Consider the following 25086-nt stretch of genomic DNA (forward strand, 5'->3'; position numbering starts at 1 on the left):
TCCCGCGTGTGGGCGCGGGAGTGACGTCACCGCGGCTCCGGCCAATCAGATGGCCGGATGCCGGGATCCCGGAAGACGGGCGACTGGACATGTCGCCCGTCATAGAGGTAAGCGGGCGGCACGGTGGGCGCTCGTTCTGAGGTAAGTATTTCATAATGAGCTAGTATGCGATGCATACTAGCTCATCATGTGTTTCTCTTGCAGGTTGAAAAAAAAATGTGGGGTTTACAACCTCTTTAAAGTTAATGTGTGTGTAAAGGCAGGCGTCCCAATACTTTTGACAATATAGTGTATATAAATACAGGACACATCATACTGTAACAATAAATCACATATATTGTAAATAGTAAGGCATTTGGGATTGATTTGGGGGCATATCCAGTGTACTCTAGACACATAGGAAGGATGTAATACCTGCACATTCTGCATCATTAGGTTCTAATAAGTAGAACTATTTCACATTTCCATCTTTAACAGAATTAGAAAAGCCCCTTAAGCAATATGTACTGACCAAATATTTTTGTACTTTATAACTTTGTTCTCTGATTGATTAAGTTTGTACGTTTTCTTCCATCCGTCTTACCCAGTGGGGTGAAGCATAACATACTGTGACAGGTGTAATATAAACCATAAGTGTGCCCATCGTAACAGTCACCTTTTGCCCTTCATTAGCACAAAAACGAAAAACATAATGTGTCTCATTTTTGATCTCAAAAGGAACAAAGAGGCAGTTGAACTAAAGACTCAATATAATGCAAATATATTCTGGTGTCCGGTTCAAATCTGGAGCTGGAGGGGTTGAAAAACAGACACCCGCAAAGACCAAATAGAGAACAAAGGGAAACTTACATGCACTAATTCACGGCTGTATACAGATATCATGCTGCCCTGGGCACACAAGATGGCACGTTTTATCAAAGGATCAACCCCTTCTGCCACCAACCACATTACATGGTTATCAGAGTTAAAGAAGATTGTTTGGTGAAGGTACTAAGTAAAAATGCAGCAGCAATAGACCACAGAAAAAGTTGTAAATGTACCTTAGTCAGGGTGGAGATATGTTGAGGAAAGTAGAAAAATAGCACTGGACCATAAGGTTATCTTATTGGTATTGCCAGAGGCGTAACTAGAACCTTCAGGGCCCCGGTGCAGGAAACCATGAAGGGCCCCCTGGACCCCTGGCCGGGGCCCTTCCCTTCAAGCCTGGGACTCTTCCCACTGATCCTGGGGCCCTTTACTCTCGTTGTGGGACCCTTTCACAAGTTCTGCAGTGGGCCACCTTCCTGCAATGTTGGGGCCTCCCCACAGTGGCGGAATGCCAGGGCCCGGTTGCAAGTGTGACCTTTACGATCCTGGAAGTTCACCCACTGGTGTCAGTTGTTTTTATTTTTTTGGTATTTTAATTGTATTATTTTTTATCATTTTATTTTATTTTTTTACAATGTCACTGACTATGACTCTGTCCATTGAGAAAAGGAAGGAGCTGGCTGGTAAATTACCTATTTACCGACCCCTTCCTGGTTCTCTATTGCAGTGGTTCTCAACTCCGGTCCTCGGGACCCACTAACAGGCCAGATTTTAAGTATTACCTTGGGGGATGCAGACTAGAATACTGCAATCACTGAGAAGCAAATGAGATCACCTGTGATGTAATTTAGTTATCTTGCAAACCTGGCCTGTTGGTGGGTCCCGAGGACCGGATTTGAGAACCACTGCTCTATTGTTACACATCCCCTGCAGCAGCCGGCAGGAGAGGGTAGGGAGCACAGTAGGGGGGGGCAGCACAGTGGGGGGGGGAAGCTCAGTAGGGGGGGAAGCACAGTAGGGGGGGGGGGACCAGGGGAGCACACAGGGGCCCAGAGACAGCAGAACACAAGTGAACTGGATGGATAGGAGGAGGGGCGGGGGCAGCATACAGAGGAACCAATCTCCTCCATTTTCCCCCTGCAGCTACAGGAGGAAAAAGGAGGGCAGTGATTTCTCTACATGCGGCCCCTGCTGCCCCTCCTATCCAGGTGTACAGGGGAGCCGCACAGGGCCCCCTGGAGCATGGGGCCCGGTTGCGACCGCAACCCCTGCAACCCCTGTAGTTACGCCCCTGGGTATTGCTATCTTAACCACTTTACCACCAGAGGATTTTACTGTCTTACGTCTAGGCCACTTTTTGCAATTTGGCGCTGTGCGACTTTAACTGACAATTGCGCGGTCATGCAACGCCGTACCCAAACGAAATTTACGTCCTTTTTTCCCAAAAACAGAGCTTTCTTTTGGTGGTATTTGATCACCTGTGCGATTTTTACTTTTTGCGCTATAAACAAAAAAAGAGCGACAATTTTGAAAAAATAACAATATTTTTCAAATTTTTTTATATGAAATTCCCCCCCCAAAAAAATGTAAAAATCAAAATGTTTTATCATTTTAGGCCAATTTGTTTTCTGCTACATATTTTTGGTAAAAAAAATCGTAATAAGCGTATTTTGATTGGTTTGCGCAAAAGTTATTGCGTTTACTAACTAAGGGAAAGATTTCTGTCGTTTTTGGTGGTTTTTTTTTACGAGTAATGGTGGCGATCTGCGATTTTTTTTTTGCGGGACTGCGACATTGCGGCGGACAGATCGGACCCTTGACTGACATTTTTGACACTTTTGGGGGTACCAGTGACATTACTACAGTAATCAGTGCTATAAATATGCAATGTTACTGTAAAAATGACACTGGCAGGGAAGGGGTTAATTTTATTGGAGAGGGAGGGGTTAATGTATGCCTGGTGCTTACTGACATGTGTGGGGGGAGGTGACTGAGTGACACAGGGACAGATCGCAGGTTCAGCTATGCTGAACCCTGCAATCTGACCCTGCCTGTCACTAAGGAGATCCACCCGCTTTGTTTACACAAGCGGGCGGATCTCCAGACTCGATTCCCAGACGATTGGGGAAGAGCAGCGGTGATCACCGCCGCTCCTCCCCTGGCCTGACTCCCGCTGTGACTGAATACAGCGGGAGCGAGCCTCCGGCGGCGCGCGCTCCGCCGAGAGAGGGGAATGCCTGGCGACGTAGGTCTACGTCGCCAGACGTTATGGAACCACTTTGCCGCAGTAGAGCTCTAGTGAGCAGCGGTAAAGTGGTTAAAGAATTGATGTTGATGCAAATAATTTGGTTCCCGGGAAGACAAATTCTACATCCTAGAGCAGGGGTCTCCAAACTTTCTAAACAAAAGGCCAGTTTACTATCCATCAGACTTTAGGGGGGCTGAACTGAGACCAGAGAGAGTGGAAAATGTCTTGGTGTCAGTGGGAGTAAACAATTCGCCATCTTTGGTATTGGGGGAGGAATAGTCGCCCATCATTGGTGTCAGTGGGAGAAATAGTGGCCGATTGTTGGTGTCAGTGGCAGAAAATACGCCCCACTGTTGGTGTCAGTGGGGAGAACACTGCCTTTTACCAGAAGGAAGAATAGTGCTCCAAGGGCGAGATAAAGATAAGCAAAGGGCCACATCTGGCCCCCGGCCTACAGTTTGGAGACCACTGCACTAGAGGATCTCCTTGGCTTGTAGTGAAATGTATCAAAAATGGAAATAGAAGTGTCACACTAGTGCGAAGAGGTCCAGATAGGACTTTATTTCAATAAAAGTCAGGAGGAAAGTCCAAAGAGTATCCATTGTGTTTTGGGGTCCAGGGTGTGATTGAAAATAATGAAAGCAGACTAGAAATGAGCTGGACCCTTAATGTTATTTCTTCTAGTTTTATTGGAAGCGCAGGCCTTGTCAGCAGCTGGTTTGGCAGCCTCAGGTAGAGATATGGGCACTATCATTGCTGACTTTTTTGTATTAGTTTCCTGACCATCATGGCCATGAGAATGTTTAATTGCTTAGAGTGTTACTGACTGAGAATAAGCATTAAGCAAGTGAACTAAGAATAAGCATTAAGCAAGTGAATTAAGCAAGTGAATTAAGCAAGTGAGGTCCCAATCTGAATTTTTGATCCATTAGTGACTCTTTAAAGTATATCTATGGTCAAAATGTCAACTCAGACACTTATTACTACATTGTAATCAATTTCTTATCTACTATTTATATAAACAATCTTAAAGCGGAGTTCCGGCCTCAAAAACAACTTTTCACCATCCGCTTGCTTTAATGTACCTGAAAAAGAATTGGATAATTTTAATTTTTTTTTTCGATTTACTTACCTTGTTTTTAAAGAAAATATGCTTACCTTCCTTCCTCTTTCTCCCTCTGCAGCCGCGGCGGCCCGCGCCGTCACTTCCTGCTTGCATTGACTCCTGGGAGATGAGCGTCATCGCACCCAGGAGTCAATGCGCCCGTACCGGCCCTGCTCGGTGCAGGGCATTCTGGGACACCGAAGAGTACACTCCGGCTTCAGCTGCCCACACCTGAGATGGCAGCGCTGGACAAGACATTTTCAAGGTAAGTATTTCTTCTAAAAGGTAAGTGAAACAGGGGACAGTTCAGAGGCTATCGTTGCTTAAATGCACTAGCCCTGACTGTCATGGGGGTATTTTTATCTAAAAAATGTTTTTCAGGGTGGAACTCCGCTTTAAAGTATAACTTAAGGCAAAACCTTTTCTTTAGTTCTGGGTGGAGGGGAGAGGGATTAGAACACCTGTCAGTTTTTATTACTGTCTGTGTCCCCATTAGGGACATTCACCTTCTCTATTTGTCCTATTTACTATTATCATTAAAAGTGAAAGAGGGGAAATCTTCCAATGGGGAAACTATTTCTGGTGACTTGGGGGGGGCAAGAGATTCCCTTAAATTGGAAGGGATATCCTCTCACTTCCTGTTTTGTCTATTGAACAGGAAGTGAAGGTCCCCCCAGTGGGACACAGATGGAAAAAATAAACCTTACAGGTGTTATAACCTTCACTTACTCTATCCAAAATGAGAGAAAAAGTTTTGCCTGTAGTTCAATCTTAAAGTTTGTAAATTTTCCTTGAGAAATACCCACATATATACTTCCCTAAATTATGTGACATGTAGTTACTATGCCCTTTGAGTAGGAACTGTTGTGTCACATAATTCACAGAGCCGATGTTCTGTCAAAAGAGTCAACTCATCAAAATCTCCAATTGCGTCACTTCCAGTGACTCTCCAGCAGCAGTAATTGCAGATTTCGACGTCTTGGCTATTTTCAGAGAGCACCAGCAGCGCATACACTATAGAATGAGTGGAGATTGTTAGTCCGCCCGCTAATAACCAACAACATGGCCGCCTCCAAGGCGGCGACAACTTTCTTACTCCTTAGCCGGTGTTCTGTCAAAAACAGCCAACTCATCCTTTACCGTCGTGTATACCCTGCCGGTGTTCTGTCAAGACAGCCAAGTCGTCCAAATCTGCAATTACGGCTGCTGGAGAGTAACCACAAGTGACATAATTGGAGATTTTGATGAGTTGGCTCTTTTGACTTAACACCAGCTTTCTGAACTACAGAGGTGTTGAGGGGAGGCGTTTCAGGAGGCCGAGTCAACACAGGAATCACTGCTTGCAGGCAACAAAGTACCATTGGATTTGTAGTCCTTGGAGATGGAAAGTAAACAACAGAGAAGCTGAAAAGCATGCAGGTAATCCAGAAAGTTGTGGAAAGAGATGGCCAGCAGACACGTAGCACTTACAACATGAATAGAGATTTTTTAACTAAGCTTAAAATGGATTGTCAAAATTGTTTGTATATGTAGCTATTAGAATGCTGATATTTGAAAATGAAAGTATGTGCTGTGACCGTATATATCACCATATAAAATAACATATTACATGTTATAAAGTAACAATTACATGTATTAGCATTTCAAATACTGTGAATTAGATGCAAAGTGTTCCGTGATACATGTGAAAAGATAATAATACTGCTTACATAATATTCAAAATCCTTATGTGCAAAAATACAATAAAGTGCTCTGCACTGTGACCACTAAAAAAGTCCAAGTTCATGAAAAGTGCTCAGTGCTTCTTTATGCAAACATCCACTGCTCCAAGTGCAACACTTTGTGTTCCCCTCCTATGTGTCCTCACTTACCGGAACAATGATATGTTAGTGCATTGCATAAAAGCTGGAGATCGGGTCAGATTTTTATTTGCTTCTCCTCTCCATCCTATGCACATGTTAGAAAGATTTAAACCGGACATCCACAGTGTAATTCCATTTATTAAGAATAAAATCAATATACAAAGTAGCTACTCACTTTAAAACTGCTCACATACATGATCTGAAAGTGCATCAGTACAAACAATGTGTGTTCCCCAGTGCGTTACCACCAAGAAGGAGGTGGCACGAGCAAGCCCCATCCAACGCGTTTCTTCACTCTGACGTCATCAGGAGCGGCTGCGTTATTTAATTTTTGCACATTATGATTTTGAATATTATGCGAGCAGTATTACCATCTTTTCAAATGTATCACGGAGCACTTTGAAACTAATTCACAGTATCTGGAATGCTGATATATGTAAATCAGGCAGCGCTGCACACTTTTTGTTATTTTGTATTGGATTAAACTACACATGGTGATCACAATGCAAGTAGCAACAATGGCATACTTCTATTATGAGGCTTATACTTTATTTCCAAGACTAGAGATGCATATAGCATCCATTAATTAACTTTTTTTCAAACTAGACAGTGTGAAGTCCTCTAACATAGAGCTGTCATGGGTATAGCCACCCCCCTCATTTTGTAATCTTGCTGAGATTGTGATCCAGAACTCAGTAAGTTCCCAGTTTCAAATGTCAACAAATGAGCCACTAACAACTCAAACAAGTGCAATCAGTGAAGGCAGCAAGGAATGTGATTATATAAGCTATTACAGATGCTGGTTGTTGCTCTTCAATGTGTCAGTTTATTTTTTATTTTATTTCCCCCACTTTTTGTTCGTAAGATGCCAATGCAAGAAATGTTGGGTGCAGGTGGCAACCTGGATAAGTAGTCATCCACGTAATTATTACATTACAGCACTTAACTCTTAAAAGACTCAAGTCTTACCTTTATACTTGGTCACAACAGCTGAGTTGACACTCAAAGGCTCTTGGAACGTGACAGTAAGGGATGAACTGCTTGTAATCATGAGGCACACGTTGGTTGGTGCTTCAGGGACTCCTGGAACAGAAAGACGGGAACTTTAAATCCTGTTTCTATAAATACATTGCTACATTACATGTATATTCAGCTATTTATTTTTAAAATATAATGTCAAATATCTGATCCACTGATTGACGAGTATTCCTGCTTATCTTTTATGAACTTTTATGAGAACAGTTACATTTCTAATATTTGTGCTATTGCGCTGCACTTTTATTCATGATAAATTGTACATATTGACAGTTTTCAGTATCTTTTACAAACAGGGTGGGCAGTATATAAATATATATATATATATATATATATATATATATATATATATATATACAGTGTTGGGGGTAACGAGTTACAAAGTACAAACAGGGTGGGCAGTATATAAATATATATATATATATATATATATATATATATATATATATACAGTGTTGGGGGTAACGAGTTACAAAGTAAAGGATTGCAGTAACTACATTACTTTTTTTGGTAACTAAGTAAAGTAACTAGTTACAATACTAATATTGGTAACTACACTACTTTACTAGGCTATAGGAGGTAACTACACTACTTTACTAGGCTATAGGAAGTAACTACACTACTTTACTAGGCTATAGGAACGCGCTTTCCTGCGTTACCCAAGCCGTGCGATACAATCGTTATTTCGAAGAATAGAGAGGGATGAAGTTTATGACTTTTTGTTGCACTTTATATTTTATTCTGTTTTTTTCAGGTTTTGTTCTCATGTTTCCCAAAGCCTGTGTTTATACAATAAACTCTATGCAGAAAGAGTGTCATGTATCTTCTTCTACACGGTCAATTAAGAAAGAGGAGAGTAAAGTAATAAGTAGTGAAGTTACTTTTCAAATGCAGTAACTAGTAAAGTAATCTTGTTACAATTTACAGAAGTAACTAGTAACTAGTTACATTTTTTGAGTAACTACCCCAACACTGTATATATATTGTTATTATTTGAATATACACAGCCATTAATCTCTAAACTGCTGGCAACAAAAGTGAGTACACCCCTAAGTGAAAATGTCCAAATTGGGCCCAAAGTGTCAATATTTTGTGTGGCCACCATTATTTTTCAGCACTGCATTAACCCTCTTGGGCATGGAGTTTACCAGAGCTTCACAGGTTGCCATTGAAGTCCTTTTCCACTCCTCCATGACAACATCACAGAGCTGGTGGATGTCAGAGACCTTGCGCTCCTCCACCTTCCATTTGAGGATGCCCCACAGATGCTCAATAGGGGTTAGGTCTGGAGACATGCTTGGCCAGTCCATCACCTTTACCCTCAGCTTCTTTAACAAGGCAGTGGTCATCTTGGAAGTGTGTTTGGGGTTGTTATCATGTTGGAATACTGCCCTGCGGCCCAGTTCTGTGCTGATGGCACTGCTCGTCATCTTCTGATGTTTAAGGGAAATAGGCATGATGTGTCCTTCATCTGCTGCAGATGTTTCCTTAGTCAACCACTGCATCTAAAGCCTTCAACATTGCCCATCACTTTATGCTTCTTCAAAGGAGCTTGAACAGCGCATCTTGAAAACCTAGTCTGCTTGAAATATTTGCCTGGGAGAGACCTTGCTGGTGCAGTATAACTACCTTGCCTTGCCAGGGTGTAAGACCTGTAATATGAAATGGTCTTCCACAACCTCACCTTACTAGCAGAGCTTGGCAGTTCCTCACCCAGTTTTAAGCCTCCTGCAGAGCAGTCTCTGGTAATGACCAACATATCAAATTGATTATCATTAGTATCTGCTTGGTGTAATTGATTTATCACACCTGGCTCTTTTCCTAAAAATCCCCGACTTTGTGAAAGTGTAAGAACTGATGCTGGTTTGAAACCAAAGGGTAGTCACACTAAATATTGACTTGACTTAGATTGTTCTTCTTTTCACTCACTTTGCATCATTTTGTAAATTGATAAAAATAAACAATTACAATTTATATTTTTGAAAGTATTCTCACTTTACAGCTTTTTTTCACACCTACCTTAAACTTTTGCACAGTACTATGTATATATATATACACACACTACATTACCAAAGGAATTGGGACACCTGCCTTTACACGCACATGAACTTTAATCCCAGTCTTAGTCCGTAGGGTTCAATATTAGGTTGGCCCACCCTATGCAGCTATAACAGCTTCAAAAATTCTGGGAAGGCTGTCCGCAAGGTTTAGGAGTGTGTCTATGGGAACGTTTGAACATTCCTCCAGAAGCGCATTTGTGAGGTTAGGCACTGATGTGTACGAGAAGGCCTGGCTCTTAGTCTCCGCTCAAATTCATCCTAAAGGTGTTCTATCGAGTTGAGTGGACTCTGTGCAGGCCAGTCTAGTTCCTTCACCCCAAACTCACTCATTCATGTCTTTATGGACCTTGCTTTGTGCACTGGTGTGCAGTCATGCAGGATCAGGAAGGGGCCATCCCCAAACTATTCCCACAAAGTTGGAAGCATGAAATTGTCCAAAATGTCTTGGAAGGCTGAGGCCTTAAGAGTTCCCTTCACTGGAACCAAGGGGCCAAGCCCCTAAAAAACAACCCCACACCATAACCCTCCCTCCACCAAATGATTTGGAGCAGTGCACAAAGCAAGGTCCATAAAGACATGGATGAGCGAGTTTGGGGTGGAGGAACTTGACCTCAACCCGACAGAATACCTTAGGGGTCATTTAGAGCCAGGCCTTCTCATTCACATCAGTACCTGAACTCACAAATGGGCTCCTGGAAGAATGGTCAAACATTCCCATAGACACACTCCTAAACCTTGTGGACAGCCTTCCCAGAAGAGTTGAAGCTGTTATAGCTGCAAAGGGTGGGCCAACCCAATATTGAACCCTATGGACTAAAACTGGGATGCCATTAAAGTTCATGTGGGTGTAAAGGCAGGCGTCCCAATACTTTTGGTAATATAGTGCATATATATTAGAAATAAAATGGATCCTCCATTGTACACATATTAAACACAATAAAAAGAAACATGATTTTAAAACATTAGATGCTTTTGCAAAGAGTCATAGCTGCATACAGTTAACAAAAATAACTAAAGAAGATTGTAGATTTCCTTTAACAGGAGGAGAGTATCGAACTTTCAAAGTTGCAACCTTTGTGTTTGATAGGATGAGCTGCTAATACTCAGTAAATAAAGGTTGGAAGCGTGTATTTTTCAAGTTGTTTCTGTGTCATGGGACACCTCTATGTAAATAAGAGACATTTAGTTCAACATGTCTCGCAAGAATCAGCTAGCCTTAAAAACAACAAATGCATAAGACACATTGCTTTCTCATAGGTTAACCCCTAAGATTTTCAATTCACTAAGGTCTAAGTAAAGAGTATATTTACACACATATCAGCAGAATAAACATTTTGTTTGAGGGCTCGTTTACACCATGTCTGTTAAACTGCTTGATCTGTGTAGATCGACGTAGACTCCATTTAAAGCGTAACTCCACTTTTGTTGAGAAAAAAAACATTCCCCTCTGGGTGATCCCTGTACATTGCAGGGATTTTAACAAATTTTGTTGCAGATTGCTACCTTTTTTTATTCTGAAGAAATCCCTGTTTGTTTCTCTGTGCTGAGTGAGTCAAATGGGAGTGGTTTCTTAATCATCTATCAGCTGTGCCAACTGCAGGGCTCTAATGAGGAAAGCTGCTGGGCCTGCATCACTTTAGGCGTGTTCCCATTGGGAATATCTCACCAAACATGACATTTTTATTGCAGGGGATGCCAGAAATCTGACTTGTATTTTAGTGCAGACTTCTGGGAAAATTGATGAGCCAATCACACAAGCAAGAAATGATGTTTCTGGGGGTGTGGTCAGTATACATTGTGTGTACAGAACAGTTCCAGGTAGCCATATTGCATTGCATTTTCAGAAAATTACAACAGCTGCAGATTGTAAAGGAAAGGTCATTTTTAATAACATTCAATCACAATATGATTTGCGTCCCAATTTTATACGCTATATTGTTTTTCTTGCTATTTTTTTTCCCACGAAAGTGGAGTTACTCTTTAAGGGGACATTAGAAAACAGTTGTTTTCGATGTGCCCTGTACACACCATACATGTTTGGTGGAGTGCTCTGTGTAAAAATGCAATATGTATGCATACTGTACTGCAAAAAAAAAACGTAAAAGTAAGCAGTGCAATGCGTTGTAATAACAATACATCACACCACCCCTACATAACAAGCTTCGATAAAGCAAATTGATTAGCATACAGAGCCGGCGCAGAGAGGAAAGCAAGACCTCTTTCAGTAATATAAATATTTGGTCAATATACCAATGCATGGTCACCATACAAAGAATCTATGTCTCTAACATTTTCTTTTACAGGACTACTTTGCAGAAGATACCACAGTCAAACAATCATAACTCATCTACATTCTATCCCATAACACCTTATGATCACATAGCCACAGGCTCAACAAATCTTGCTGTCCTTAACCACTTGCCGACAAGCCGCCATAGTTTTACAGTGGCAGGTCGGCTCTGTTAAGCAAAACAATGTACCTGTACGTCGCTTCATGTAATAGACAGTGGGCAACGGGCAATAGACAGCGCAGCATGCAGCGATTGGCCAGGGGGGGAGCCAATCAGCAGGTCCAGTGGACGCAATGTCTGCCGGCCACCTGCAATTGCCCCTTAATGGAGATAGAATGGCGGTCTAAAAATCGCTGATCACCACCATTACTAGTAAAAAAAAAAAAAATGACATAAATCTTTCCCCTAGTTTATAACTTTTGAGAAAACCAATCAATATACACTTATTGGGATTTTTTTTTACCAAAAATATGTGTCAGAATACATATTGGCCTAAATTGATGAAAACATTTGATTAAAATCTTTTTTTTTTATTGGATATATTTTATAGCAGAAAGTAAAATTTAGTGTTGGTTTTTTTGTCCAGAATTGTCGCTCTTTTTTTGTTTATAGTGCAAAAAAAACCCAGCAGAGGTGATCAAATACCACCAAAAGAAAGCTCTATTTGTGGGAAAAAAAGGACATCCATTTTATTTGGTTATCAGCGTCGCACGACTGAGCAGTTGTCAGTTAAAATCACGCAGTGCCGTATCACAAAAAATGGCCTGGTCATTAAGGGGGTAAAACCTTCCAGTCCTTAACCACTTAACCCCCGGAAGATTTTACCCCGTTCCTGACCAGGGCCTATTTTGCGATTCGGCACTGCGTGACTTTAACGGACATAACATTTTCGGCCAATTTGTTTTATGCTACATATGTTTGGTAAAAAAAAATCACAAAAAGCGTATTTTGATTGGTTTGCGCAAAAGTTATCGCGTTTACTAACAAAGGGAAAGATTTTAGTAATTTTTGTTGTTTTTTTTTAACGCGTAATGGCGGCGATCTGCGATTTTTTTTGCGGTACTGCGACATTGCGGCGGACAGATCGGACCCTTGACTGACATTTTTGACACTTTTGGGGTTACCAGTGACATTTCTACAGTAATCAGTGCTATACATATGCACTGTTACTGTAAAATTACACTGGCAGTGAAGGGGTTAACTATTTTTGAGAGGGAGGGGTTATGTGTGTCTCTAGGGGCGTGATTCTAACTGTGATTGGCTGTGGCTTGAGCTGTAGGAACAGTGATCAACGGTCCTACATAGTAGAACCGTATGATCACTGTTTTTACACAGGGGAGAATGACAGGCGGCTTGTTTACATCAGCCGCCTGACTTTCTCCCTCTGCAGCGACGATCGCCGGTCACACGTGCGGGGGGTCCGTGACCACGCGGGAGCACGCCTCCGGGGGCGCGCGCTCGCTCCCTAGACCCTCACAGGCTAGCGACGTAGATCTACGTCTCTCTGCCTGTGAGGGGCTGACTGCCGACGTAAATAGTCGTGAGGCAGTCGGCAAGTGGTTAAGTTGTAAGTAGAACTATGGGCAAAACTTTTTTTTTTCATTTTGGATAGAGTAAGCAAGGTAATACCCCTGTCAGATTTTTTTGGGTAAATTTCCCTAACGGGAGCACAGACAGCAATAAAAACTAAAAGGACTTCTAATCTCTCTCTACTCTGTCAAAAACGAAAAAAAAAAAAAAAAAAATTGCCTTTAGTTATGCTTTAATCTCCTAATCATTTTTCATAACAAAATGCAGGACCTTTGACACTTCTGCTGCAACAGGAGGACAGAGACTCCAGAGCAAGGAGATGGAGAGTTGGAAAGGAAATGTTGAATCTTGGAGGCCCTAATATAAGAGAAACCAGTTGGTGGTTCAACCTACATAACCTGAATATGATTTCTGAATAAACTGAATTTTGATGTTATAGAAACACTCTTTTTGATCGGTATCCTTCCTTTGGTGGGGTGCCAAACTCTTAATTGTTTGAAGCTCCTTTATGTACAAAAGTAGGACTTTGTCTTGCTGACCTTTACCCTACAATCTGACCCTAAAAATACATTGATTTTCATTGAGCACCATGGTATTTTATGGTAGCATTGCAATACTACATATTAGCAGCAGAAGGCACTGCAGGTAACAGCACTACCGTACTATTCCTGCTCTTAGCAAGCTGTAGGAAGTGGGAAAATCCAATAATACTATGCAGAGGCACTAAGCACATGCAATGGAGAAGACATAGCAAACAAGGCAGGCTCCCATTTCTTTTTATTCCCACTGATCTAAGTAAAAGATGAACTATCAGCAATGTATTTTGGCCATTTGGCTTAAGATTTTCAGCTAATACTCATATTGACAGCCCTCTCAACTTTAAAAACTGAGACACATTGTAATTAATTATCTAAACACCTTTGCTATTACCAAAGCAGTCTGCGGTGCTCAGATCTTGGCCCTACTAGATTCCTATGTGGGACTGACAGTTGCCAGCATCAGATAATTAGCAGCAAAATGTGTTGAAAATTTTAGGTAGTTTTATTGTACAGCAATTTAGCATAAAACAAAGTACCTGTCACTTTTTTAATGAGCATATTTAGTGAGTTTATTTAGTGAGAAATTACTCCAGCAAAAACATTACCATTGAACCCCATGATTAGTGATGCACAAAAAAAGTTTCCCTCAGGGGTTTCCAACCTGCGGCCCACAGGAGCTATGAATGTGGCTCAATGCAAAATAGTAAACCTTCTTAAAAATCTTGATTTAAAAAAAAAAAAAAAATTGGGGAAAATGCACTTAGCAAACACAGGCGGTCGAAGAAAAATGTTACAGTGTCTTTTTACTGGACTTTTAGTCTCCTTTCACACTAACACGACTTGTCAGGCGACTTGGTCAGCCTGACAAGTCGTGCACCGTTGCGGTCCATTGACTGCTACAGGAGCCGTTCTAATAGGAGCGACACAAGTCGCTCCAACTTAGAAAAAGGGTCCTGTACTACTTCGGGGCGACCTGGAGGCGACTTGCATAGACATTCATTTTATGAAGTCCGTGCAAGTCGTGCCGAAGTCGCGCTGCACGCGACTTCACAGGTCGCCCCGAAGTCGGAATCCGACATAGTGTGAACAGAGTCTAAAAAGTTTTATCTTCCCAAAGAAAAATATACCACTCTTCACAATCATTATTTATTCATGTCATCAATTTTCGGAGGCACCTATATAGTTACATAGTTAGCCTGGTTCAAAAAAGACCATTTAGTTCAACCAATAAAAGGAGAGAAACTTTTATGCAATCTTATATACACAATCCTATACCCATAGTTGATCAAGAGGAAGGCAAAAAACCCCAGCAAAGCATGATCCAATTTGCTCCAGCAGGGGAAAAAAATCTTTCCTGATCCCCCAAGAGACAATCAGATATTCCCTGGATCCCTAGACACCTACACTCACTGGCCACTTTATTAGGTACACCTTGCTAGTACCGGGTTGGACCCCTTTTACCTTCAGAACTGCCTTCATTCTTCGTAACATAGATTAAACAACGTGTTGGAAACATTCCTCAGAGATTTTGCTCCATAGTGACATGATAGCATCACGCAGTTGCAGCAGATTTGTCAACTGCATAACCAGGGTGTAAATCTTCAGTTCCACCACATCCCAAAGGTGCTCTTTTGGATGAGATCTGGTGACTGTGGAGGTCATTGGAGTACAGCGACCTCGTTGTCATGTTCAGGAAACCAGTAGTGAGATAATCTGAGCTTTGTGACATGGTGCATTATCCTGCTGGAAGGAGCCATCAGAAGATGGGGACACTGTAGTAATAAAGGGGTGGACATGGTCAGCAACAATACTCAGGTAGGCCATGGCGGTTAAAGGATGCTCAATTGGTACTCAGGGGCCCAAAGATTGCCAAGTAAATATCCCCCACACCATTACACTACCAGCCTGAACCATTGATACAAGGCAGGATGGATCCATTCTTTCTTATTGTTTACACCCAATTCTGACCCTACATCTGGATGTTACAGCTGAAATCAAGACTCATCAGACCAGGCAACATTGTTCTAGTCTTCTATTGTCCAATTTTGGTGAGCCTGTGGGAATTGTAGCCTCTGTTTTCTGTTCTTAGATGACAGGACTGTCACCCGGTGTGATCTGCTTCTAGGTTCGTTGGGCTGTGCTTGTTGCAGAGTGCGATCACTGGGTGCAGCAGAGTCCATTCAGATCAGACATTGTGGAGTAAACAGGAACTGGCTTCTTTATTGGAACATAACACAGAAAGCAAAAGATATCACTTTCTCATGGGGTGGAAAACACAGACAGGAAGAGGTAACCAACAAGTACAGTACAGTGTACAGAAAATACACATCATAGAAAATGCACAGCATATCACTTAGCATTAGTGACATCTACTGTCCTATTTGTGAACTGCAGTTTATCGGATAAGCTGAAAGCTGTTGTATCTCCAACAGTGCTTTCAGAGATGGTATTCTGCATACCTTGGTTGTAAGGAGTGGTTATTTGAATTACTGTTGCCTGTCTTTTATATGGAACCAGTCTGCCCATTCTTCTCTGACCTCTGACATCAACAAAGGATTTTCGTCCACACAACCTCCGCTCACTGGATATTTTCTCTTTTTTTGACTGTTTTCTGTAAACCTGAGAGATAATTGTGTGTGAAAATCCCAGCAGATCAGCAGTTTTTGAAATACTCAGACCAGCCTGTCTGGCACCAACAACCATGCCACGTTCAATGTCACTGAAATCGCCATTCTTCACCATACTGATGCTCGGTTTGAACTTTAGCAAGCTGTCTTCACCATGTCTAGATGCCTAAATGTATTGGGTTGCTGCCATGTGATTGGCTGATTTGCAATTTGTGTTACCAAGCAATTGAACAGGTGTGGCTAACCTAATAAAGAGGCAGGTGAGTGTATATTTGTGAGCAACAATTTTCACACAAAGAGCAAAATTAGAACCAAAATATCTGATGAGCACCTTGAGAATTCATTGAGAATTGATACTACATCTATCCAACCAGATAGTTTATCAAAAATAGTGTCAAATATTCCCCTAGTTTTAAGTTGGCCTCTTTTACTTATATAATGAAAAAATATTACACAAAAATTAAGTTTTATTACTCAGATAGGTACATTATCTACAAGCCCGATTCCAAAAAAGTTGGGATACTGTACAAATTGTGAATAAAAACAGAATGCAATGATGTGGAAGTTTCAAATTTAAAATTTTTATTCAGAATACAACATAGATGACATATCAAATGTTTAAACAGAGAAAATGTATCATTTTAAGGGGAAAATAAGTTGATTTTAAATTTCATGGCATCAACACATCTCAAAAAAGTTGGGACAAGGCCATGTTTACCACTGTGTGGCATCCTCTCTTCTTTTTATAACAGTCTGCAAATGTCTGGGGACTGAGGAGACAAGTTGCTCAAGTTTAGGAATAAGAATGTTGTCCCATTCTTGTCTAATACAGACTTCTAGTTGCTCAACTGTCTTAGATCTTCCTCTTTATGATGCGCCAAATATTTTCTCTGGGTGAAAGATCTGGACTGCAGGCTGGCCATTTCAGTACCCGGATCCTTCTTCTATGCAACCATGATGTTGTAATTGATGCAGTATGTGGTCTGGCATTGTCATGTTGTTCCCTTAAAGAGACGACGTCTGGATGGGAGCATATGTTGTTCTAGAACTTGGATATACCTTTCAACATTGATGGTGCCTTTCCAGATGTGTAATCTGCCATGCCACACGCACTCATCGCCCCATACCATCAGATATGCAGGCTTCTGAACTGAATGCTGATAACAACTTGGGTTGTCCTTATCCTCTTTAGTTCGGATGACATGGCGTTCCAGTTTTCCAAAAAGAACTTCAAATTTTGATTCGTCTGACCACAGAACAGTTTTCCACTTTGCCACAGTCCATTTTAAATGAGCCCAGAGAAAATGCCTGCGCCTCTGGATCATGTTTAGATATGGCTTCTTTTTTGGCCTATAGAGTTTTAGCAGGCAACGGCAAATGGCACGGTGGCTTGTGTTCACTGACAATGTTTTCTGGAAGTATTCCTGAGCCCATGTTGTGATTTCCATTACAGTAGCATTCCTTTATGTGATGCAGTGCTGTCTAAGGGCCCGAAGACCACGGGCATCCAGTATGGTTTTCCAGCCTTGACCCTTACGCACAGAGATTGTTCCGGATTCTCTGAATCTTTGGATGATATTATGCACTGTAGTTGATGAGAACTTTTTGCGTTTTTTTCTCTGATAAACTCCTTTCTGATATTGCTTCACTATTTTTCGCCGCAGCATTGGGGGAATTGGTGATCCTCTGCCCATCTTGACTTCTGAGGGACACTGCCACTCTGAGAGGCTCTTTTTATACCCAATCATGTTGCCAATTAACCTAATAAGTTGCAAATTGGTCCTCCAGCTGTTCCTTTTATGTACATTTAACTTTTCCAGCCTCTTATTGCTACCTGTCCCAACTTTTTTGGAATGTGTAGCTCTCATGAAATCCAAAATGAGCCAATATTTGGCATGACATTTCAAAATGTCTCACTTTCAACATTTGATATGCTATCTATATTATATTGTTAAAAAAAAAATTAAGTTTATGAGATTTGTAAATTAGTCCATTCCTTTTTTACTCTTTTTAAATTGATATAGCTGATAGATATATTGATTACCTTTTTTACAATTTGTATAGTGTCCCAACTTTTTTGGAATTGGGTTGTATATCAGTGATTGATAACTTGTGACCTGCCTGACTTTTTCTGCTCATCAGCTATCCTAATTGTTAGTGTATTTTATGTATGGTCCAAGACAATTTCTCTTCTTCCAATATGGCCAAAGGTCAAGAGGTTTCACACCCCTGCTTTACATGAAAAAGTTAGACAACCTTGTTATATCAGTGTTTGTTTTTTTTTGTTTTGTTTTTTTACAAAAGTGAAATTCTCCTTTAAAACTATGGCTACTAATACAGACCAATTCAATTTTTTTTTTTAAAATACCAAGCCCACTAATTAAATTAGACATTAATGCTAATTTATCCCTTTCCCCTAGTCGTTGAAATATTGGAAAGGATGTGATATCAGCCCACGATGGGAATGCAAGGGTTTGAGATATGCAGGGTTTGAGGTATGCATTGCAAGTTCCATTTATCCTGAATGTAAAGTGTCTCTGGGGCGACTAATTAGCAGCTGGAGAGAGAGAGAGAGAGCAGCTCTTCAGAATGCATGCTGTGTCTTCTCTCTCTGGGTGGTCCTCATTGGCAAGGGATAGACACCTTTCCAGTTCTATCCAGCAGGCTTTTGCTCAGAACAAGCTTGTCTGTAATTTCACTCTTCCATTTTCTCCAGTGCTGTGAACAAGCTGTCTTTTCTTCCCTCTTCTCCTGCCCTTAGTCTGTCTACCATATACCCAACTGGTCCCCCTTTCAGCTCTGGACCATAATATCACCTTGACCCAATGCAGGCCTCTGTTTATCTTTTTATCCAGTAACACTAGACTGCTGTATGGATGAATTACATGGAATTCTTGAATTTCATGAATTTATTTTATACAATCTAACCATATGATGTAGCTAATGCGATCATACTTATGGGAAGCTTTTTGTTTTTTAAATACTTTCATCACTACAATGCAATGATGTATCTGGTAGCAGCCGGATCAGTCAGTATTCTTGAGATTGGCTTGCATCCCTTTGTCTCTGGGTACTGAAAGGCAATAGAGATAGCTACTAGGGGGAACCCTATAATTCTGTACATGAAATGCAAGATATTTGGAGCATATGTAATATGTTACAAGCATGTTAAAATTTGAAAGTCATATTGACAATTAAATTTGTAATTTTAAAATTGTTGAAATATCTGTAACTTGTAACATGCATTTTCATTAGACCTGTAAATTTTGCTTCATTACGAATTTTTTTTCCAGGCGAAATTCGGCACATTCGTTCAATCGGTAGCATCCGAACAAACGAAAAAAACTTTTGACGAATGCGTATGAAAACCAATTGTCAGAAAAATCTGAAAGAACAGAAATACAAAAATACAAACAAAAAACGATTCAACCTACAAGTTTGACGAATCAATTACATTCGGATAATTTTGTTTTCATACTTTCGTTCTTCCCGTTCTTTTCGTTATTGCCGAATATAAAGAAATAATTGATGAATGCGATCGTATTTCTTTTGGATATAGTCAGATTAATTTGATGTTCCGGTGGGCAGTGTTAGTGTGTTATCTCTGGCCAATGAAACGTATTCCCTTGTCTGTTTTTCTCAGAGATGTATAGTAACGAAGTAGAACTACTTAAGTACTGTACTTAAGTACCGAAATGCGGTATCTGTACTTTCCTAGAGTAGAATTTTTTTCTCCTACTTCTACTTTTACTTCACTACATTTTTTCGATGATTTCGATACTTCTACTCAAGTATTTTTTTTTTTGTGCTGCATAGTTACTCGTTACTTTTAAAAAAATTACCACTGCCAGAACAGTAGATGGCAGGTTGCATAAAGCTCAAAAAAATGTGTATAATGTCATTTGTAAATCAGCGCATACGGAAATAAAGGCTGTGTATAATAAAAGCTGCTATACCAAATCTTTCCAATAAAAAGAAAATATGAAACAAACAAATAAATGGTGCTACAGCGCTTAAAGTGCATCAAGAAACTACTAACAAACACAGGTTAATCATTTGAAATAATAAAAAACAATATGATGTTCAAACGTTTGACTTCTTTCTTTAATAACTACATAACACTGTACTTGTACTTCTACTTTCAGTACTTGAGTAGAATTTTTTTTTCAAAACTACTGGTACTTTTTACTTTTAGTACTTAAGTAGCAATTTTTTTTAAAAAACTACTTGCAATACTTAAGTAAAAAAAATGTTGAATACTTTAGTACTTCTACTTAAGTAACTTTTTCTGCGAGCACTTCCACTTCTACTCAAGTCACTTTTCGATCGAGCACTTGTACTTTTACTCAAGTAGAACTTTCGAGTACTTTATACAAGTCTGGTTTTTCTGTGTCAGACTTCATTCTATCCAGAGTCCAGACAGGGTGTGGTGGGTCTATGGCACAAAAAAAGCGTCAATTTTGAAAAAAATATATATATTTTTCACATTCTGCTATATGACATTCCCCAAAAAAAAAATTTAAAAATCAAGAATTTTTAACATTTTAGGCCAATTTGTTTTCTGCTACATATTTTTGGTAAAAAAAATCGCAATAAGCGTATTTTGATTGGTTTGCGCAAAAGTTATCACGTCTACTAACTACGGGAAAGATTCGATCCTTAATTTTAAGGCGACCCCAAGGTTTACTGAGCAGCACATTTAAATATCTGATTTAAATACTAGTTTTTGCAGCGCGCCTGGGTATCCCAAAATACCAGCCTTGGCTGGCATCCACTCAACCACAACAAGCTCCATGCTGGCCACATAGCATAAGTATCACTTTTCAATTTGGCCACAAAGTGTTATGCATGTTGGCTGATACTTTCATGGATCCTGCAGTGGATATCATGATTTTATACTCAGGCTTGTTTAATAAGACACTAGAAAGAGTAATATTGATGTGCAAAGTGCATAGCCCCTAAAGCAGACCTGAATTCTAAAATCTAGTACAAACCTGTTCTTCCTGACCCATAATAGTGGGCCACTAAATAAAAACAATAAATAAATAAATAAATAATAAAAACGAAATAAAAACTCTTGATAAAAGTTCTAAAAGATAAACTAGATTGGGTGAAGTTACCTTGTATGGCTTCACATGCTAAGATTGGAGGTTTTATTGTACTTTTCTTTGCTTCAAAGTGACCCTGTCAAGTTTACAAAAAGTACAGATCAAATGTCCTTGCAACAAAACAGTCCAGTGTCTCCTACTTTTCGTAAAGCCTCGTACACTTTTGTCCAGTGTTGTTGTGTTGGTTGAAATGTGCTCTAGACTTGCACTTGACTTTTGTTGGCCAACAAAAATCTACTTCAGAAGTGATGTCATGTAATGGTTTACTTTCCGTGTGTTTTTTCTTCTCTGAGCATGCCCAGTCTTGCTCATCAGATTTTTGTCTGCCGAAATCTGTACTGACTGAGGAACAATTGGCCATTCTGTTGATGGCCAACAACAATTTTATAGCATGCACACCAGATTTTATTCGGCCGAAAAGTCGCAGTCGGTTGTCGGAAGCATCATACTAACAAGCCGACAATCGGCCGATCGGACGTTGGCCGAAAATTCACGGCCAACAATCGGTGCGTGTGTACGAGGCTTAACACTTTCAAGAGTGGCAGATAATTGTGGACCTACCACGACATAACAGCGACATAGGGGGTGGAGGATGAAACCAGAGCTCATGATGGAGCACACAAGCATCCGACACTCCTGTGATGAATGCTAAGGACATTGCTGAAGGCTAAGATGCTGGAGCGGAAGAAAGGAAGGGGACACAGTATACAGTAAATGCTTCTCCATTGCAATGAAAGTTAACCTAGAATTTTTGTAAACCTAATTAGATTGCTTTAACATTATGTGTATACAGACACTCCTCATTTAACGGCCAAGTTCTGTTCCTATGATCAGGTCATTAGGTGAATCGGTCACTAAAAGCCTAATTCACTATAGCACCTAGTCGGCAAATGGGTAAAAAAATGGTCACAAGCCACTAAAATCCATAGAAATTGACTAAAACTAGTCAGAAGTGGTATTCACTATAGCACGCAGTGAATATTTACTCAAAAAATCTAATTCACTATAGGTCAGTCACATAGTCGTGCTAGAAGCAGGTGAACTAATTAATGTCAAATTAAGTATTCATTTTCTCAAATCACTAGTTGCCCACCCTATTTTTGAAATAGCGAAAAAAGCATATTGAACACCTTTTTAAAATGGCACACAACTGGTTGCCTGGGCCGGCTCCTGGCCTGGAAATGTATCCTGGTGTGTGGAAGGACATTCAGACGCACTTGCAAGTGTTAGTGCTGCTCAGAGTTGTCAGCAAGTTACCATGGTAAGATCACTTTTTTATCATGAGACAATGTTGCTGATTTGTAAGGTAAGTGTGGGAGATGTCTTGGTGTTACCAGGGATTAGGGGGATGTAGTGTTGGAATTTTGTGTTTAGTGATCCTCAGAACACACGTCACTTCCTGATTCTATGCACAGTAGACTTCCTGCCTTTATACATCATCCTGTAAATACAGTGAGGAATTTGTGTATGCATTTTAGCAAGTTCTCCACAAACTGTTGGCTAAAATCAAAGTCTGTATAGTCATAATGAACTCTACGCACACGTAACAATATACCATTAGGCTTCTTTCACACGGCCCCTCAGTTTATTTCGTCCGTTGCTGCACTTTTTTTTTTTTTTTTTTTACGGACACGGATGACACTTGTGTCATCCGGTCCGTTTGTCCGCATATCATCCCATCCATTTGCGGATGATATACGGACATAATGTATGTCTATGTGATTGCGGATGTCAGCGGATGACACCGCTGACATCCGATCTTGCGGCCTTTCCGTTTTTTAACCGGGAGAAAAATAGGGTTCTGTTCTGTTCTGTTCCGCTGACATCCACAATCCCATTGACATACATTATGTCCGTTTATCACCCGCAAACGGATGGGGTGATATACGGACATACGGAACGCCCGTGTGAAAGGGGCCTTAATGTACCTCTGTTGCAAAACAATACACAATTTATTTAATTGAGAGAAAGCATTACCTGTGCTTTTGCTATATATTTAATTGAGAGAAAGCATTACCTGTGCTTTTGCTATATTTCCTTCTTTCCTCTCTTGCCGGTATGTAGATAATAGACATAGAAGCCAGTAATGCTGGCCATACACTATACTAAAAATCATCCGAACTCATTTTCCAAAATAACAAACACTCGGCCGTGAGAGCAGATGATCGTGCCATCATGTAATGACTGATAAATCATTCAATGGACATAAATGAATCTGTTTTTTTCACATATACCTAGTGCAAACAATTTGGAAGAGAAAAACATAACCCTTTCAATTTATTGTTCATTCGGCAGAAATTTTCCAAACTTGTCCTTAATTTTTTTGGCTCAAAAACATCACAACCCATTACCGATTTGTGTCCATTAAAGAGGAAGTAAACCCTCCTCAGGAAGTTGTACCTATAGGTAAGCCTATGATAAGGCTTACCTATAGGTACTGTAAATATCTCCTAAACTTGCACCGTTTAGGAGATATTTACCTTTAATGCAGCCAGTGACGTCACTGGCGCATGCGCTCTGAAGGAACGGCTGATCGTGCCGTTCCTTCAGAGCCCCGTGCCGTGACCGTCGGCTCCCGCGCGCGTGCGCGGGAGTGACGTCACCGCGGCTCCGCCCAATCAGATTACCGGATGCCGCGATCCCGGAAGACGGGCGACATGTCATGTCGCCCGTCATACAGGTAAGAGAGCGGCACGGCGGGGGCTCGTTCTAAGGTAAGTATTTCATAATGAGCTAGTATGCGATGCATACTAGCTCATTATGTCTTTCTCTTGCAGGTTGTAAAAAAAAAAAAAATGTTTTAAACGAGTTTACAACCTCTTTAACTGGCCGAAAAATTAACGACCTTTCCAAATAACCGAATTTAGGCCATTTTTTTCATATAGTGTATGACCACCATAAGACAAAAGAAGGAATTCATCATCTGACCTCATTAGCACACACCTGTGGCTGCCTTCCCTCCTTCCAGCAGATCCCAACCAGCCCCAGCTAGGTGCATGGTTTTCTAATACAAATTATCAGTGATCACCGGTCTCACTAAATACAGACATTTTTGTTTTGTCTTAAATTCATCTTGCATAGATCTGTTAATTTGGAGAATGCAGGAAATGAGAGATCAGATAACCGCCTATACGGATAGAGCTGTAGTATTGAAAATGCGAGAAGCGTGTCCTGGGTTCTGTAAAGCTCAGTATACACTTTACAATCTCCTTTAGATATGGTATCAATTATGTAGTGCAAGGGCCTGCCTGATTGGAAAGCTGGCGTGTCCTCCCATTATTTAGTTTTGGTAAATGTAAAGGAGATTGTACGGAGCTTGTACCATAAGATTGTATAGTGTATGGCAGTGATGGCAAACCTTGGCACCCCAGATGTTTTGGAACTTCATGTTCCATGATGCTCATTCACTCTGCAGTGTAGTTAGGCATCATGGGAAATGTAGTTCCAAAACATCTGGGGTGCCAAGGTTAGCCATCACTGGTGTATGGCCACCTAAAAGGAACTAGTTGCTAACTACTTCTAGTCCTTGTTTGCTTTGCAACAACATTTTCAAAATACAAATCCACTTGGGGTAGCTCCTAGCTGTGTCCGGGGAACTCTACGTAGCTTTGTGGAGTGGAGTTGTGCTGCTTGCCACAATTGGGTGTAACAACACAAATTTAATCGGAAAAAAAATCAGCGTGGGGGTTGTCCCAATCCAAACCATGCTCTTAGGTCTCTATTATATAATACATAATTGTTAATGTCTAAATATAATTTTATTAGAATGTTGACTTCTAGCTAGATATGTTTATGCTTTTATCATGGTACTACTATATATTCTAGGTATAAATCTGATTAACACAGTGGCTTAATGGTTAGCACTCTGATCTAG

At 40.6% G+C, this 25086-nt stretch overlaps 1 protein-coding gene across 1 annotated transcript in view; it reads right to left on the bottom strand.

The window, feature by feature from the left end:
• ANKFN1 (ankyrin repeat and fibronectin type III domain containing 1) overlaps positions 1–25086 on the bottom strand; it is a 556552-nt gene that overhangs the window by 390268 nt on the left and 141198 nt on the right. The window contains exon 4 of the mRNA XM_082271748.1: positions 6992–7105. Coding sequence (XP_082127874.1) covers positions 6992–7105 — 114 coding nt within the window. The remainder of the gene's footprint in view (positions 1–6991; positions 7106–25086) is intronic.

Source organism: Pelophylax lessonae, assembly GCF_965119305.1.
Source record: "Pelophylax lessonae genome assembly, chromosome: 11".
NCBI lineage: Eukaryota > Metazoa > Chordata > Amphibia > Anura > Ranidae > Pelophylax > Pelophylax lessonae.